Source organism: Pipistrellus kuhlii, unplaced genomic scaffold, assembly GCF_014108245.1.
Source record: "Pipistrellus kuhlii isolate mPipKuh1 unplaced genomic scaffold, mPipKuh1.p scaffold_m20_p_1, whole genome shotgun sequence".
Classification (NCBI taxonomy): Eukaryota; Metazoa; Chordata; class Mammalia; order Chiroptera; family Vespertilionidae; genus Pipistrellus; species Pipistrellus kuhlii.
Window position 1 is genome coordinate 88370628 of NW_023425404.1, and position 17970 is coordinate 88388597.

At 40.8% G+C, this 17970-nt stretch overlaps 1 protein-coding gene across 2 annotated transcripts in view; it reads left to right on the forward strand.

The window, feature by feature from the left end:
- Positions 1-13633, forward strand: part of LOC118728843 (cytochrome c oxidase subunit 5A, mitochondrial) — a 23228-nt gene extending 9595 nt beyond the window's left edge. Inside the window, exons 1-5 of one of the 2 annotated variants that reach the window (XM_045586771.1) lie at positions 1025-1070; positions 5019-5135; positions 8382-8503; positions 10353-10475; positions 13467-13633. In XM_045586771.1, the coding sequence (XP_045442727.1) occupies positions 1040-1070; positions 5019-5135; positions 8382-8503; positions 10353-10466 (384 nt within the window). In that variant the 5' untranslated portion in view covers positions 1025-1039 and the 3' untranslated portion in view covers positions 10467-10475; positions 13467-13633. Of the gene's footprint in view, positions 1-1024; positions 1071-5018; positions 5136-8381; positions 8504-10352; positions 10476-13466 lie in introns of those variants that run through there. The other variant, XM_036455753.2, reaches the window with a different exon arrangement.
- Positions 13634-17970: the final 4337 nt, after the last annotated feature.

A 17970-nucleotide genomic window follows, 5' to 3' on the forward strand; every position in this document is an offset into this window, starting at 1 on the left:
TCTTTTATTAGTGTACATTGGTTGATTCTTGTGTGTGCCGAGACCAGATCAAACCCACCACCTTGACATATCAGGATGACACTCCAACCAACTATCCTACCTGGCCAGAGCACACATGCACGCATGCGTGTGTGGTGGGGGAAGGGTGATTTTGTTTGATAAGCATTTAAAATATATTTTTTTATTTTTTTATAGAGAGGAAGGGAGAGAGATAGAGAGTTAGAAACATCGATGAGAGAGAATCATCGATCAGCTGCCTCTTGCACACCCTCTACTGGGGATGTGCCCACAACCAAGGTATGTGCCCTTGAACAGAATCGAACCTGAGATCCTTCAGTCCACAGGCCGACACTCTTATCCACTGAGCCAAACCGGCTTCAGCTTGATAAGCATTTAAAAATATCTAGACACTATACCAGGTTTGTCTAATTCATCTAATAGAAAATACAATTTGAAGAATGTTTTATTTCTATAAATTATGATATCCGTTAATAGAAAGTCAATTAAGTTTTTTTAGACAAGGATCAATTTATAGTTGTTATTTATTGACTGCCTTTTACAAAGTGCCAAGTCCTAGAGAGTGTTACCAGGCCTTCATTTTTATTTATTTTTTTAATATGTTTTCAGAAAGAAGGAGAGGGAGGGAGATAGAAACATCAATGATGAGAGAGAATTTTAGATGGGCTGCCTCCTGCATGCCCTCTACTGGGGATCAAACTTGCATCTTGGGGCATGTGCTCGGACTAGTAATTGAACCGTGATCTCCTGGTTCATAGGTCAATGGTCAACCACTAAGCCACACCGGCTGAGCTGGTTTTCATTTTTAATCATCATAATCTGATAAGGTAATGGTATCTGTATTTTACAAATAAGAAAAATAAAACTTGCTGCTTCTTAAAACCCAAAGGTAAAATTTCCTTCTTCTCCATTCCCTACCATCCAGAGGCTGTTTAGAAAGATTTCACATTTCCTAACTCATAATTCAGTGTCCATTTGAAAGGCAGTAACTAAAATAGAAAGGCTTTTCATATGTGCTACAATGAGTATAATGATTGGGAGCAGAATGCTAAATAAAGCCTTTTTTCTTTTTTTTAATTATTTTTAATATATTTTATTGATTTTTTTTGCCCCCCCTCCCTCCCATACATACCTTTCCTCCCCAGAGTTTTATGTCCATTGGTTGTACTTATATGCATGTATACAAGTCCTTCGGTTGATCTATTATCTCCCCCAGATCTCCCTACCCTACCTGCTGTAATTTGACAGTCTGCTTGTTGCTTTACTGTCTCTATATCTATCTTTTGGTTCATCAGTTTATAATGTTCTTTATTATCCATAAATGAATGAGGTCATGTGTTCCTCTTTCGTTGATTGGCTTATTTCACTCAGCATGATGTTCTCCAATTCCATCCAGGTTGCTGCAAATGATGAGAATTCCTTCTTTTTTATGGCAACATAGTATTCCATTGTGTAGATGTACCAAAGTTTTTTGATCCAATCATCTGCTGACGGGCACTTAGGCTGTTTCCAAATTCTGGCTATTGTAGATTGTGCTGTAAAGCCTTTTTTCTTGACACTTAATATATTTTAATATCTCACTTAGAACTTTTAAACGTATTCTTTTATAAATTACTATTGCTTTGTCAGGATATATAATTTATTTTGGAGTATAATTTAACTAGAGGCCAGTACATGAATTAATATACATTGAAAGGAAATTAATTAGAAGAAATATTTTAGAGTCTGGGGAGGGACCCCAAAAGGTTGGCTCAAGGGCATGTCCAGCCCATCTCACCCAGTCCCAATCAGGGCCATCAGAGCCGGGGAGGGACCAAGCGAGAGCTCCAGGGCATGTCCATCCCATCTTGCCCAGTCCCCAGCAGCAAGCTAACCTACTAGTCAGAGGTTCTGCCCCCTGGTGGTCAGTGCACATCATAGTGACTGGTTGAATGAACGGTCAGACATTTAGCATATTATGCTTTTATTATATAGGATAGAAAGCATAAGATTTTTATATATATATATATATATATATTTTTTTTTTATTGATTTCGTACAGAGAGCAAGGGAGAGAGATAGAGAGTTAGAAACATCGATGAGAGAGAGTCATCGATCAGCTGCCTCTTGCACACCCCCTACTGGGGATATGCCCGCAACCAAGGTACATGCCCTTGACCGAAATCGAACCCGGGACCTTTAAGTCCCCAAGCTGACGCTCTATCCATTGAGCCAAACCGGTTTCGGCGCATAAGATTTTTTTAAATTTATGAAATATATATCTTTTTTAAATATATATTTTATTGATTTTTTTACAGAGAGAAAGGGAGAGAGAGAGAGCTAGAAACATTGATGAGAGAGAAACATCGACCAGCTGCCTCTTGCACACCCCCTTCTGGGGATGTGCCCGCAACCAATGTACATGCCCTTGATGGGAATAGAACCTGGGACCTTTCAGTCCACAGACCGACGCTCTACCACTGAGCCAAACTGGTTTCGGCAATATATATCTTTTTTAAAAATATAAATATCTTATTGATTTTTTACAGAGAGGAAGAGAGAGGGATAGAGAGTTAGAAACATTGATGAGAGAGAATCATCGCTCAGCTGCCTCTTGCACACCCTCTACTGGGGATGTGCCCGCAACCAAGGTACATGCCCTTAACCGAATCGAACCCAGGACTTTTTAGTCCGCAGGTCGACACTCTATCCACTGAGCCAAACCGGTTTTGGCTGAAATATATATCTTATAAATTAATTTAAGAACTAGAATGAGCCGAAACCAGTTTGGCTCAGTGGATAGAGCATCGGACTGTGGACTGAAAGGTCCCAGGTTCAATTCAGGTCAAGGGCATGTACAATACCTTGGTTTGGGGCACATCCCCGGTGGGGGGTGTGCAGGAGGCAGCTGATCAATGATTGTCTCTCATTGATGTTCCTAACTCTCTATCGCTCTCTCTTCCTCTCTGTAAAAAATCAATAAGATATATTTAAAATAAAATAAATAAAATAAAGAACTAGAATGAAGTTCTGGCTGGGTAGCTCAGCTGGTTAGATCAAATACCAAGGTTACAAGTTACAAGTTCAATCCCCAATCAGGGCACATACAAGAATTAACAAATGATTAGAACAAATCAGTGTTTCTCTTCCCCATCTCTCCTTTCCTCTTTCTCTTTCCCTAAAATCAATAAATCTTTTTAAATGGTAAAAGGCAAACTAGAATGAACATTATTTTGAATTAAGAATTAATATTCTGCTTATTGTAAAATTCCAGACATTTTGAAACTGTATAAAGAAATAAAGTTTTTCTTTCCAAAGATAACCAATGTTAACAATTTCAAGCTAGCATTACACATTGGGAGAGGAGGGGAGCCTGTAATACACCTGTAATACTTTTGGTTCTGCTTTTCTTTAACTTTTTTTAAAAAAATTTTCATGTCAATACATAAAATTTGTTTCATTTGACCTGCTAAGTAATTTACTACTGTGACATATAGTTGATTTAAAACCTAATGCATTGAGTGTATATAAATGCCACTGAACTGTACACTTAAAAATAGTTACAATGGTAGAGTTTATGTTATACTAGAGGCCCATGCATGGGTAGGGTCCCTAGTGGCTGCCAGCTGCCAGCTGGGGCCTCCCTTCCGCACCTGCCTTGGCTTAGTGCTGCCCACTCACCTGCTCCACCATTCCACCTTGGTCCCACTCTCATTGGGACCCATCAGGGCCGCAGGCAGTGCCTGCACTGCAATGCCAATGCCTGCCATGTTCTGCACCGCCCCCTGGTGGTCATCACATGTCTAACTCCTAGTGAGTCAAACTCCCACCCATAGTGACAATTTGCATGTTAGCCTTTTATTATATAGGACTAGAAGCCCGGTGCATGAAATTCATAAATGGGGCGGGGGTCCCTCAGCCCAACCTTCACCCTCTCCAATCTGGGAACCTTAGAGGGATGTCCGACTGCCTGTTTAAGCCCGATCCCTCTGGCTCCCAACTTCCCTCCCATGCAGGCCTGGTCCTCCCCCAACTGCCCTCCCCTGCTGGCCTGGTCCCCCACAACTGCCCTCCCCTGCAGGCCTAGTCCCCCACAACTGCCCTCCTCTGCCAGCCTGGTTTCCTCTAACTGCCCTCCCACTTGCCTGCTTGTCCACAACTGCCCTCCCCTGCAGGCCTAGTCCCCCCCCCCCAACTGTCCTCCTCTGCCGGCCTGGTCCCCCCCTCCCCCAACTGCCCTCCCTTGCTGGCCTGGTCCCCCCACAGCTGCCCTCCCCTGCAGGCCTAGTCCCCCCCAACTGCCCTCCCTTGCTGGCCTGGTCCCCCCCCAACTGCCCTCCCCTGCAGGCCTAGTCCCCCCCAACTGCTCTCCTTTGCTGGCCTGATCTCCTCCAACTGCCCTCCTCTGCCAGCCTGCTCACCCCTAACTGCCCTCCCAGCTTGCCTGCTTGTCCACAACTGCTCTCCCCTGCAGGCCTGGTCCCCCCCAACTGCCCTCCCCTGCAGGGCTGGTCCCCACAACTGCCCTCACCTGCAGGCCTGGTTCTCCCAAACTGCCCTCCCCTGCAGGCCTGGTGTCCCCCCACCCCACCCCCAAACGGCCCTTCCCTGCCATCCTGGTCCTCCCAACTGTCCTCCTCTGCTGGTCCTGTCATCCCTAACTGCCCTCCTGGCTTTCATGCTAGCCCACAACTGCCCTCCCTTGCTGGCCTGGTCTCCCCCAACTGCCCTCCCCTATAGGCCTGGGTCCTCCCGAACTGCCCTCCTTTGCTGGCCTGGTCACTCCTAACTTCCCACAACTGCCCTCCCCTGCAGGCCATCTTGTGATGGCCATCTTATATCCACATGGGAGCAGCCATCTTGTTTCTTGGTGTGATAGTCAATTTGCATATTACTCTTTTATTAGATAGGATTATATAGGACGTGTTTTAACGGGAAATGCAAACAAAAAATACCTTAATTGTATTGACACGATACATCAAGTACTTCTGTACATTTAAGTTATTATTTCTCCATTGTAGGTATCCAGTCAATTCGCTGCTACTCCCATGGGTCACATGAGACAGATGAGGAATTTGATGCTCGCTGGGTGACATACTTCAACAAGCCAGATATTGATGCCTGGGAATTGCGTAAAGGTAATTGTAATATAGACTGCTAAACAGTTTATTTTGTCTATTTCATTAAAGAATTATGAACTGCTTTGTAGTCTTCTACTCCTTTGTTAAAAGCAAAACATGCATCATGTTAACTGAATACTCTCATGCAGCTTGCGATTAGAAAATACTATAGTCCTACCTGGTTTGGCTCAGTGGATAGAGTATCGACCTGTGAACTGAAGGGTCCCTGGTTTGATTCCAGTCAAGGGCATATGCCCAGATTGCAGGCTTGATCTCCAGTTAGGGGTTATGCAGGAGGCAGCTGATCAATGATTCTATTTCATCATTGATGTTTCTATCTCTCTCCTCCCTTATTCTCTGAAAGTAATAAAAATGTATTTAAAAAAGAAAATATGATAGCTTCCCTAGTGTATCCTGTAAAGCAAATTTTAAAGCAGACACAGTGGTATTTAGGGCCAAATAATTCTTTGTTCCAAGGGCTGTCCTTTGCATTATAACATGTTTAGCAGCATCCTTGGCTTCTACCCACTAGATGCCATCCACCCCCATACCCTTCATCCCCTCTCACCCCCAGTTATGACAACCAAATATGTTTCCTGGGGGACAAAATCACCTCTGATTAAAACCACTGCTATAGCCGAAACCGGTTTGACTCAGTGGATAGAGCATTGGCCTGTGGACTGAAAGGCCCCAGGTTCGATTCCGGTCAAGGGCATGTACCTTGGTGGCAGGCACATCCCCAGTAGGGGATGTGCAAGAGGCAGCTGATCGGTGATTCTCTCTCATTGATGTTTCTAACTCTCTATCCCTCTCCCTTCCTCTCTATAAAAAGTCAATAAAATATATTTTTTAAAAAATAAATAAAAAATAAAACCACCGCTATAATATCAAGGTGAGCAAGTGTTAAATTTTGTATCTTTTATTTAGATAATTTATACAAGTAGTTATTTGGTTCTTTTTTCTTCTTAGTTATAGTTTGGGTTTTTTGTTATTTTTATTCTTTATGATTTGTCTTGCCCTGAATAAGTGTCCAATCTAAATAAGCTAGAACTTATTTTTCCTAAATTTTCAGATGTGCATTTAATATGAGTAAGTATCGTTAATGATAACTAGTCTTTCTTTTTCTTTTTTTAAATATATTTTTATTGATTTCAGGGAGGGAGGGAGAGAAAAAGAGGGAGAGGGAGGGAGGGAGAAAGAGAAGCATCAATGATGAGAGAGTCATTGATCAGCCCAGACATGTGCCCTGACAGGCAATCGATTCACAACCCTCTGGTTTATAGGTCAATGCTAGACCGACCACTGAGGCACGCCAGCCGGGTGATAGTCTTTTTTTTTTTCTTTTTCTTTTTTTTAAAAATATATTTTATTGATTTTTTTTTATAGAGAGGAAGAGAGAGGGATAGAGAGTCAGAAACATCGATGAGAGAGAAACATAGATCAGCTGCCTCCTGCACATCCCCCACCGGGGACATGCCCGCAACCAAGGCGCATGCCCCTGACCGGAATCAAACCTGGGACCCTTCAGTCCACAGACCGACGCTCTATCCACTGAGCCAAACTGGTTTCGGCAACTAGTCTTAATATATTGTTAGTCGTAAATAGCTTTAAGGTAGGCAATTTATCTCAGACCAAGATTTCAGCCTCTTTGACTATATTCTAGCATTATAGTCACTGGTGTCCTGTGTTTAAATATTGTGTTATTTTGTGCAAAGCTGAAAGTAATCATGTCCAATTATCTTCTGGTTGAATGTTTGAGTCTGTGCATTAATGTTTCTCTGTTTCTTTCTCTGTTTTTTTAAAATATATATTTTTTTATTTCAGAGAGGAAGGGAGAGGGAGAAAGAGATAGAAACATCAAAGATGAGAGAGAATCATTGATTGGCTCTTCCCTACATGCCCTCTACTGGAGATGGAGCCCACAACCTGGGCATGTGCCCTGTCTGGGAATCGGACTGTGACCTCCTAGTTTATAGTTTGACGCTCAGCCAGAGCCACGTCTGCCAGGCTCTATATCTCTCTAATGTCTTCATTTGGGCTTCATTCATTCTCCTTTTTCATTTCTCTGGTTTTTATTTTCCAAACAAATCTATTTTAAAGCAAGCAACATGTATACATTGTACTAAGAGTTAAAAATATAAATTTAAAAAGACTCTTAATTGAAACGAAACCAGCAAATTATTATGAAAATAATGTTTGCATTTAAGGAATTCTTTGGTTGGTTTTTTGGGGTCTTTTTTTATTGTTTTTTGTTGTTACTGATTTTCTTTAATCTGCAGGATACTGCATAATTCTTTCCACTAATTTATTGTGGAAGAGTCATTATGATCTTACTATCTGTTAAAAGTAGATTCTCTTATTTTATAGATAAAATAATAGAGGCCTGGTAGGTTCCAGGACCCAATTCCAATGTGTATGGGTAGCCTTCCCTACATCAACAAACAAGCCAGCAGGCTGTCCAAGAATTCAGTTCAGGGTGGCATTACCTACCCTACCCAGAAGGAGAATCAGATTCCACAGGTAAAGGGCTCAGTCTCACAAGACTACCCTTCACTTTAGAGGCTGGTTACAAGCTAGGTTGTTCATCTGTGCTTCTGACTACTGGCTACAAATCAGAAGTTCCCACAACCCCCTCCTTGGGTTTCAGTGACTCAGAGAACTCAAGAAAACCTGTTTACTCACTAGATTAACAATTTATTACAAAGATTATTAAAGGATACAAATCAACAGCCAGATGAAAAGATACATATGGCAAGGTCCCAAATGAAGGAGCGTCTATCCTCATGGAGCTTGGGGCCTGGCACAGTGGCTCATTCTAGTACCCCATTGTGGGAAGCTTTCTAAAAAAGGACCAAAGGGCTGTCATATGGTTTTTAGTGGAAGTTTCATACGTAGTCATGATTGATTAAATCTTTAGCCAGGCAATTAATTTGACCTCAAGCCCTCTCTCCTTGCAAATCAGGGAATGGGACTGAAAATTTCAATCTTCTGTCCACATCATTGGTCTCTGCTGACATCCAACACCAACTCTTGGGAGTCCAAAAGTTAACCCCTTAATATAACAAGAGATACCACTGTGCTCCCATCATCATCACTTAGAAAATTCCAAGGAGGGTTGGCAGTTCTGTGTCAGAAGCAGACCAAATACATATTTATTATAAATCACAAGATCATATGTCTATGTTTCAAAAAATATAGATAACTAAATTATAGTTTAAGTGAGACTATTTCAAGTTGATATGCCCCCTCTTTTTCATTTGACAGGGATGAACACGCTTGTTGGCTATGATCTGGTTCCAGAACCCAAAATCATTGATGCTGCTTTGCGGGCATGCAGACGGTTAAATGATTTTGCTAGTGCTGTTCGCATCCTAGAGGTTGTTAAGGTCAGTGAAATAGTATTAAGCTTGTTCTGGAAGTATGTGGTCTATTGACTAGGTATCAGTTTATCCTTTATTTTTTAATTTGTTAAGATAACTAAATTTATTTTTATATAGCTAGAGGGAATGTACAGTGAAGTTAATAATTTTTCTGGAATAAAGTTTTAAAAAAAATTTTTTTTTAATTTTTATTAAGGTATTATATGTGTACATATCTTACCATTGCTCCCCCGCCCCCTCACTGGAATAAAGTTTGACAGAATTTATCCCAGGCCTGAAAAATTGTGCTTGATACCCTTTTGTTCAGCACTTCCATTTAAGAATTTACCTTAAATATGTACAAGGTTTAACTATAATTTATATTTGTGCTATTTTTGATAGGAAATTAAATGTGTGGTTTTTTTAAAAATATATTTTATTGATCTTTTACAGAGAGGAGGAAGAGAGAGTGATAGAGAGCTAGAAACGTCGATGAGAGAGAAACATCAACCAGCTGCCTCTTGCACACCCCCTACCAGGGATGTGCCCGCAACCAACGTACATGCCCCTCACCGGAATCAAACCTGAGACCTTTCAGTCCGCAGACTGACGTTCTACCACTGAGCCAAACCGGTTTCGGCGGAAATTAAATGTTGTTAGTAGTTTTTTAAGATGGGACTTTCCAGAAGTGGTTATTATACAAATGTGTTTAACATTAAACATATTTACATTAAACATATTTATTGCATATTAACTGAAGAAAACTAAGAACTTTATAATTTAAAAAATATAACTAAGGAGACTTAGAATTTGTTAAAGGCAGAAGAGTAGCAGTTTGGCAGTGTCTTAGTCCAGTGGTTGGCAAACTATTGATAATTAGTCAACAGAGCCAAATATCAACAGTACAACGATTGAAATTTCTTTTGAGAGCCGAAAACTGATTTCTGCACAGGGACCACGAAGTTTCAATCTCACTGTACATGTGCGCCTCCACATGGTATTTTGTGGAAGAGCCACACTCAAGCGGCTAAAGAGCCACATGTGGCTCGTTAGCTGCAGTTTGCCAACCACTGTCTTAGTCCATTTGGCTTTTTTTTTTTTTTTTTTTTTTTTAATATATTTTATTGATTTTGTACAGAGAGGAAGGGAGAGAGATAGAGAGCTAAAAACATTGATGAGAGAGAGTCATCGATCAGCTGCCTCTTGCACGTCCCCCAATGGGGATATGCCCGCAACCAAGGTACATGCCCTTGACCGGAATCAAACCCGGGTCCCCTCAGTCCCCAAGCCGACGCTCTATCCACTGAGCCAAACCGGTCCCGGCCCATTTGGCTTTTTAATATTTGTCCCTGGAGAACTTTGTGACAACGTTTAGGTATTAATATATGTTATGGTGAGTATTCATGAAAACTCTCTTACCCTGAAAATAAGTATTTTCTAAGTGTAGCTCTCCATGAAAGAATATGGAATATAAGAAAGAAATTTAAGGTCTATAAAAAAGAAAATGTAAGATTACTTTATCTACAATGGATAAGATAATTTAGGGTTCTGTAGGTTGTCAATTCATTCAGCACCAGTAGTTAATTCAGTTAGGGTCGCAAATTAGAAGCAAATGTAAAAACTTTTCCTCTGTTAACTTAATTATTCCTATTGCCTGCTGGGCAAGTTTAATTACCTTCACAAAATTCTGTCATCACCACCTTGTTTTCTAGTAACTCAGGCTTTGAAAAAATATATTTCTGGATTTAGTCTAATTGTTTTATTATTTTCAAATTGTCTTTAAAAACCTACCTTGACTAGTGCCCACAAAGTAAAATTGCTCTCTTTATTGAACAAATATGTTAACTTAATGAGAGCTTTTTTTTTTTTCCATCAGGACAAAGCAGGACCGCATAAGGAAATCTACCCTTATGTCATCCAGGAACTTAGACCAACTTTAAATGAACTGGGAATCTCCACTCCAGAGGAACTGGGCCTTGACAAAGTATAAACCCCATTGGTAAGCAACATACTACTGAATAAAGCAGGGAAGAATCCAGGGAGATGTGAATGGCATTTCAGTGTTCTCAGAAATGTCTTCTTAGAGGCTGTAAGCATAGAGATTTAGAGTAACAATGATAACTTTAAGGAGCTAGGATTGTTGTTTTTAGTTGTTATAATTGTTCTCTACTGGTGTAAAGGCAAATAAAGACCTCCTTTATAAAAAATCTATATAAAATATTTTAAGCATAAGTATCGATAGCATACAGAATAAATGTAATCACACCCAGATTTTCGGATATTATTATTTTGCCATATTTGCTTTAGTCTCCTCCCCCTCTATCCCACCAAGAAATTATTGGTTTCACCTAGAATTCAAGCCCTCTGGGTACCCTTCCCTCATTCTAGCCCATTAACCTCAAAAAAACTAAAGATAGTTCACTGCATTCAAGATGTTTATCATGTATGCTTTTAAACGTGATTTGTTGTTGTTGTTTTTATATTTTTATTGATTTTAAAGAGGAAGGGAGAGGGAGAGATAGAAGTATCAATGCTTAGAGAATCATTGATCAGCTGCCTCCTACACATCCTTTATTGGGACCAAGCCCAAAACTTGGGCATGTGCCCTGATCAGGAATTGAACTATGACCTTCTGGTTCATAGGTTGACACTCAACAAATAAGCCACACCAGTTGGGCAATGTGTGTTGTTTTTTTAACAGTAGGTTTTTATTAATTTGGTGCTATTTTTGTGTGCCCAGGTTAGAATTTAATAGTCAAGTCAATTTTCATCAATAATAAAAACTTATTCTCTATGGGAAGACAGATTAGGTAATAAAACCAGCCACAAGGTTGTCTAGGTAATGAGCAGTATGCAGAAAATCCTTTGTAAAACATAAAGTATATAAGCAGTAATTCATGTTTTAATTTTATTTAACAAATACATATAGTGTATATTAATTTTTTTTTGCTAATCCTCACCAGAGGATATTATTTCCATAGTTTTTTAAAGAGAGTGGAAGGAATGGCCCGGGGGGGGGGGGGGGGGGGAGACACCTCTATTGGTTGCCTTCCGCAGGTGCCCCAAATTCATGGATTGAACCTGCAACCCAGGTAGGTGCCTTTGATGAGGAATGGAACCTAAGATCATTTGGTGTGCAGGCCAACACTAACTACTGAGCATACTAGCCAGGGCAGTATATAATTCTTGATGTGTGTCAGGCACACACATCATATAATTGCTTTCAGAGAGGAAAGGAGAGAGGTAGAAACATCAATAATGGGTAAGAATCATTGATCAGCCATCTCCTGCGTGCCCCCTACTGGGGATCGAGCCCACAACTCCATGCAAGTATCCTGACCAGGAATTGAACCATGACCTCCTGGTTCAGAAGTCGATGCTCAACCACTTCAATCACACCCGTTGGGCTCAGGCATAATTTTAAGTGCTGTATAAATAGTAGCTCATTTAATCCTCATAAGCAATCCTATGAGGTGATTACTATTATTATAATTATTCCTATTATTTATTGATGAACAAACTGAGGCACCTTGTCCAAAGTCTACATTTAAATCCAGGCAGACTGGTTTCATAGTTCATTGCACCCACTATGCCACATGTTCTGTATAGGCATTTACTGAGGCCATACTCTCTATTTCTCAGTAAAAAATGAGACTTAAATAAAAGTGGGCCCAAAATTATTTTAGGAAGTGTTAAATATCCTACTAACAGACTAAGCAGAGAATGTAATCCACTTTGGGGTTTGTTTTTTGGAGCATATGTCTTAATTTTTATTTTTTTCCACAATCACCACCTCCCTGAATTCAGGTAGAGCTCATCTTTATAATATACGGAAAGTTTTTTGTATGGTATTAAAAACTTCTGTGAGTACTTAGAGAAAATTAGGTATTCAGAATAGAGGATTTCGTAGTCATATATATATATCTTTATTTTTAATGGATTTTTTTCCCAGTGATTTTTAGTGAATGGAAGGGAGGGGAAGAGACAGAAAAACATTGATGTGAGAGAGACAGATTGATTGGTTGTCTACCGCACAGACCCAACTGGGGCTAGGGATGGAGCCTGCAACCGAGGTACATCAAATCCTTGTGCCAAAGCTCTAACCTAGGGGTGTCGAACTCAATCAGAGAAGGGGCCAAAATCTAAAATCCAGCCTAAATCGCGGGCCGAATGGTTTACTGAACAGTCATAAACTGTCATTGTGATGGAAACGCAGCAGAGTGCAGTGATGACAGCGCGGTGCGGGCTACATTGCAAGGCCTGGCGGGACGGATTTGGCCCGCGGGCCTTGTGTTTGACACATGTGCTCTAACCAGTGAACAAAACCAGCTAGAGCCCTAGTTATATTTTCAAAGCTCTTATCTGTGGTTCATATTCATAATGGACTCTAAAAAGTTTGTCTAAACACTTGGGCTTAATTTTTATTTTATCAAATACTAGAGGCCCAGTGCACAGATTCATGTCCCTCCATGTCCTTTCACAATCCAGGACCCCTTGGGGGATGTCGGACTGCTGGGTTTCAGCCTAATCCCCATAAGCAGTCTGAAGGGCCCAACCGGTGCAGGAATCCGTGCACTGGGCCATGCATATAAGATCTTTGGTTAATTTCTTCCTGCCCTCACCTCTTCCCCGTTTCCCTCTGAGATTCATCAGTCTGTTCCTTGCCTGTGCATTAAGCATCTGCCTCCTGGTGATCAGTGCACATCATAGCTACCAGTTGAATAGTCAGATAGTCATTTAGGCTTATAGATAGAATAGATAGATAGATAGATAGATAGATAGATAGATAGATAGAAAGAAAGAAAGATAGATAGATAGATAGATAGATAGATATAGATAGAATAGATAGATAGATAGATAGATAGATTTTTGCAAGGAATCCAGAAGACCTTTGTTATATAGGATGTATTCTTGCTGCAAAAACATGTTTTTTTAAAGATTTCTACCTTTTCTTTATTTCCTGGCTAATTCTTCATGTTTTCTCTTACAGAGAGGCTTCCCAAGGATTTACTGATAATACTACTTGAGTGCAAACAATCACCTGGAAATACTGATGATAACATATTACCTTATTTGAACAAGTTTTCCTTTATTGAGTACCAAACCATGTAATGATAACTTGAATTTTAATAAAAAGGAAATGAGTTTGAACTGAAATTAGGTATTGTTCCATGTGTTTGCATTGAAGAGCAGAAAATGACTATTATAGTTCCATTATGTCACAGTTTTGTTGTCCCCTTATGTTCTGAGAGAACTTTAATTTTCTGGAAGTCATCACTATATAAACATATTTGGGTACAGTGACTGGTAAAATAGCTAAAGGCTAAAAGTCATTTATATAGACTTTCCTTGTTGATAGGTCAGCAAACCCTGGGCTTAGGGAATTGGTTGTCTGGGGATAGATCAAATTGTATATCTTCCCAAAACCAGTGAAATAAAGTTTAAAAGTGGTCATTGAGACGGTCTTGAGGATGTGTTGTAGGATTGCCAGCCTTCGCTTGGTGCCCCTTTCCTTCCCTGCCTGGTCTTCCCTCAAACTGCAGTATTAACTTTAGACATCAAAGAATTTGCTATTGTAGATTTGGAGGCTTTCTCCTTAAAGAACAGTACATGGGTTTACTTCTTGAGAGAATTAATAAAATAAACAAATCCTATCCTTAGAAGCCCCATAATACTGGATATCAGCTGCTGGATAAAGAGGTTCTGGGCCTGAGTGACTGCTACAGCCAGTTCAGACTACAGACTACAGGGAATAGGGTTAATGTTCAGGTGAATTTTTTTTTTTTTTAAATCATTTGTACTTTTACACTTTTATTTCCCTATATAGTTTCTTTTAGTCTGGAAAAGTGAAAATAAGTTTTTCTTTCAGCATGTTCAAGTTCATGCCCCAATCTCATTATCACAGAATATGCTGATACACAGTGTAGAAAGTATAAAATTTGGGAGAAAACCTATAGTCACACCTGTAAATGTTTTTTTTTTTCCATTTCTTTCTTTATTTTTTTAAAATTTAAATTCTTCAAAGTATTATGTAAGTCTCCTTTTTTCCCCCATTGTCCCCGGCTGTCCCCACCCCCAGCACATGACCTCACCCTTCCTTCCCACCCGCCCCCCCCCTCCCCCCAATCTGTGTCCATTGGTTATGCTCATATACATAGGTACAAGTCCTTTGGTTGATCTCTTACTCCCTTACCCCTGATCTTCCCTCATAGGTTGGACAGTCTATTCAATGCATCTTTGACTCTGGTTCTGTTTTTGTTCATCAGTTTATGTTGTTCCCATTGCGTTCCACAAATGAGTGATATTTATCTTTCTCTGATTGGCTTATTTCACTTAGCATAATATTCTCCAGTTCCATCCACGCTGTTGCAAATGGTAGGAATTCCTCCCTTTTTTTACAGCAGCATAGTATTCCATTGTATAAGTGTACCATAGTTTTCTAACAGTTGAAGTTTTGATGTCTTTTCTCCTAAAACCATTGTAAGGGAATGTTAGGGTAAGATTTTAACAACCTTTTATAAAAGGCTGACTCTACCAAAAAGTTCCCTTTTCCCTATTTTAATAAGTATAAAAGTGAAATAAAGTAAAACGCGCCATGCAACTATTTACTAGGTAGGTAGTAAGCCATAGTTAGGTTTGATACCTCTGTGTGGCAGTTCTTTTCCTCTCATAGGATAATGTCCCAGTCTCTCATGCTCTTTTTCCTCCAGATTCCTCCAGTGATGAATATTAACATAGTCCTGACCTCATAAATCATAGAGACTGGGAGACATGTGTGTGGGGGGAGGGGGTATTAAACAGATTAATCACAGATAAAAAAATGTTATGGTAGATTTTAAAAGTTCTGTGAATATACATATGGGTACTATGAGAAAGGGAATGATATTTAAGTTGAAGCTTAAAGGATTGGGAGTGTTTGTTAGTTAAGGCTTTAGCTAAAAGGTAATTTCATTTGGTTATACTAAAGACTTTTATTTCAAACAAATAAAAAATTGAGAGCTATTTCCCTGGGTGTGGGGAAGAGATTAGGGCAAGGAATTTCCCATGGCTGGGCCAATACCATCATGTACTGGAAGGGTTGTGTAACTCTCTTCCTGGCCCCTATGATTGAGAATCTCAGCAAGTGCAGGACCCTATGCCATATCCTACCTACCAAGGGGAACTCCAGCTAGGAGTCAGTATCTGGAAAAAGACAGGCAACAGCATGGCCAAAGACAAGCCATAGGATCAAATCCTAAGTACGTACTAGGAACCCACTCTCCCCCTTAACTGGGACCCAGAACAGATTAAGAAGATGACCTTTGGAGCTCTGGCTGGTTTTCTATTTCTCAGTAGTTAGGGTTGTCCCAGGGACAAGTGTCGTGGGTTCAGGGCATCCAATCTCTGGACCTGGTTGAGGCATGTGTGGGAGATGACCAATCCATGTCTGTCTCTCTCCTCTCTCCTCTCTCCTCTCTCCTCTCTCCTCTCTCTTCTCTCTCTCTCTTCAATGTCCTCACATTTATCAGCTCTATTCTCACAAGAACACTAAATCCTGGAGTCTCAGGTGATGGTACTGGCACCAATGGAGGCAGGGAAACACCAGCAGGTCTGGACCCTAAGGCTGACTCTCCCATCCCCTGGCAAAGTCTACACTCAACTGTGATCCTTTGTATTTCTTGCCTTCCATTTTCCTTGGGTGGATGGGTGGGTAGATTAGGTTTCTTTAATAAGGGCCCTCCAGGAGGGTCCCCTGAATGCCTGTCAATACAGGGCCTGAGAAAGGACGGTGTCACATGATGTTTGGTATTGATAGATTGCAAGGTACTCTGTACCAGTAGCTGGAGCTGCTCCTGTCAAGCTCATGTGGAATCTCTGAGGTTCTGGATAGTGCTGGAGCCCTAGAAGCAAGGAAGCTGAAAACTTTGTTGCATGATCTCCATTATTTGTACCACTTTGTCCTTGTGTTTCCAAGCATCAATAACTCCCTGCAGCATCCATATTTTATAGTAGTTGAATATGTCACCATTCAGGTTGCCTGTGCCTGTAAACTCTGTGTAGCTTAAAGGCCAACATCACAAAGCTCAGGTTTCAGGGAGTGCTGGACAGGATGAAGCCAAAGTTGATGTGAATGATGGGGCCTTCTTCGTCCAAAAGAATGTTCCCATTGTGTCTCTGACTTGCAGCAGGTAGTCAGCTCAAGTTTGCACAAAATTGTGCCGGGCACTAAGGAATGCCTCGGTGTAACTGCCATGCTCCTGCAGGAAGAAATCTGGCCAGGAGGGCTGTCTTTTCTTTCCCTGGTAGATGAGCAGTGTTGACCATTAGTCCAATCATGCTACTTGTCCACTGAAATCACAGAATCTTGTGTGGCTTGATCCACAGAGGCACTTGCCTCTGTTCCCAAATGGACTGCAGTTGCTTCAATAGCTGGGAGGTCAACAGATCATCTCCCAGACTTGACAGTGACTGATAGAACTCCAAGTTAGGGAGATGGCTATAACAGAAGCCCTCTCTGATCACCTCACTTTTTCCTGCCAGGGCTCTATGAGAGCAAATGTATGTTAACATAAAAAATAAAAAAATTGTAACCTGTAAAGAATTTTTGTGAGTTTATTTGAGCCAAACTGTTGACATATGCCGGGAAGCAAAACCTCAACAAATTCAGATAATGCTCCGGAGAATGGCGGGTTACATTTGTATTTATACATTGCAATCAAAGGAGGGACATAGGTGGGTTGCATGAAATTCATTGGTGATAGATTAAGGAGGTGGGATAAAGTAAAGTGGTGGGAAACCCCTGGGATTGTATAAAAAGTAAAATTATTATGCCGAAACCGGTTTGGCTCAGTGGAGAGAGCATCGGCCTGTGGACTGGAAGGTCCCGGGTTCAATTCCGGTCAAGGGCATGTACCTAGGTTGCAGGCACATCCCCAGTGGGAGGTGTGCAGGAGGCAGCTGATGGATGATTCTCTCTCATCAATGTTTCTAACTCTATCCCTCTCCTTTCCTCTCTGCAAAAAAAAAAAAAAAAAAAAAAAAGTAAAATTATGGACACATACTTAAGTAGATGCAGGAACAATTAACATGATAGTGAAGGAATTTGTGGGATCTGTTCCTGGGCCCAGGCACATTAGACTGTGCCCCAGGGGTTCCAGTAAAAGGGAAATTACAAGTTACCTAGACATTTCAAGAGTATTTTATCATAGATGCAAAAAGATAGATAGACTAAGTTAAGGTAAAGGCTGACCTTGTCAGTGAAGATACTGGCCTAGGATGTAACTGCCCACCATAACTGCTTTTAGTTAAAGTTTAATTTCAGACCATCCTTTGTGACTACTTTAGGTCTCTGAGTCTGCAAGACTGCCATGCAGGCCTCCTCTGAGCCTGTCAGGTTAGCATGTGGCTCCTTTCATCCACATGTCGAAGGGTCTTATGGGTCTCATTTGAAGGCAGGTGTAAGCCAGGTGCTCTGAAAGGCACTGTCGTATGTACCCTGCTGCAATGAACACAGG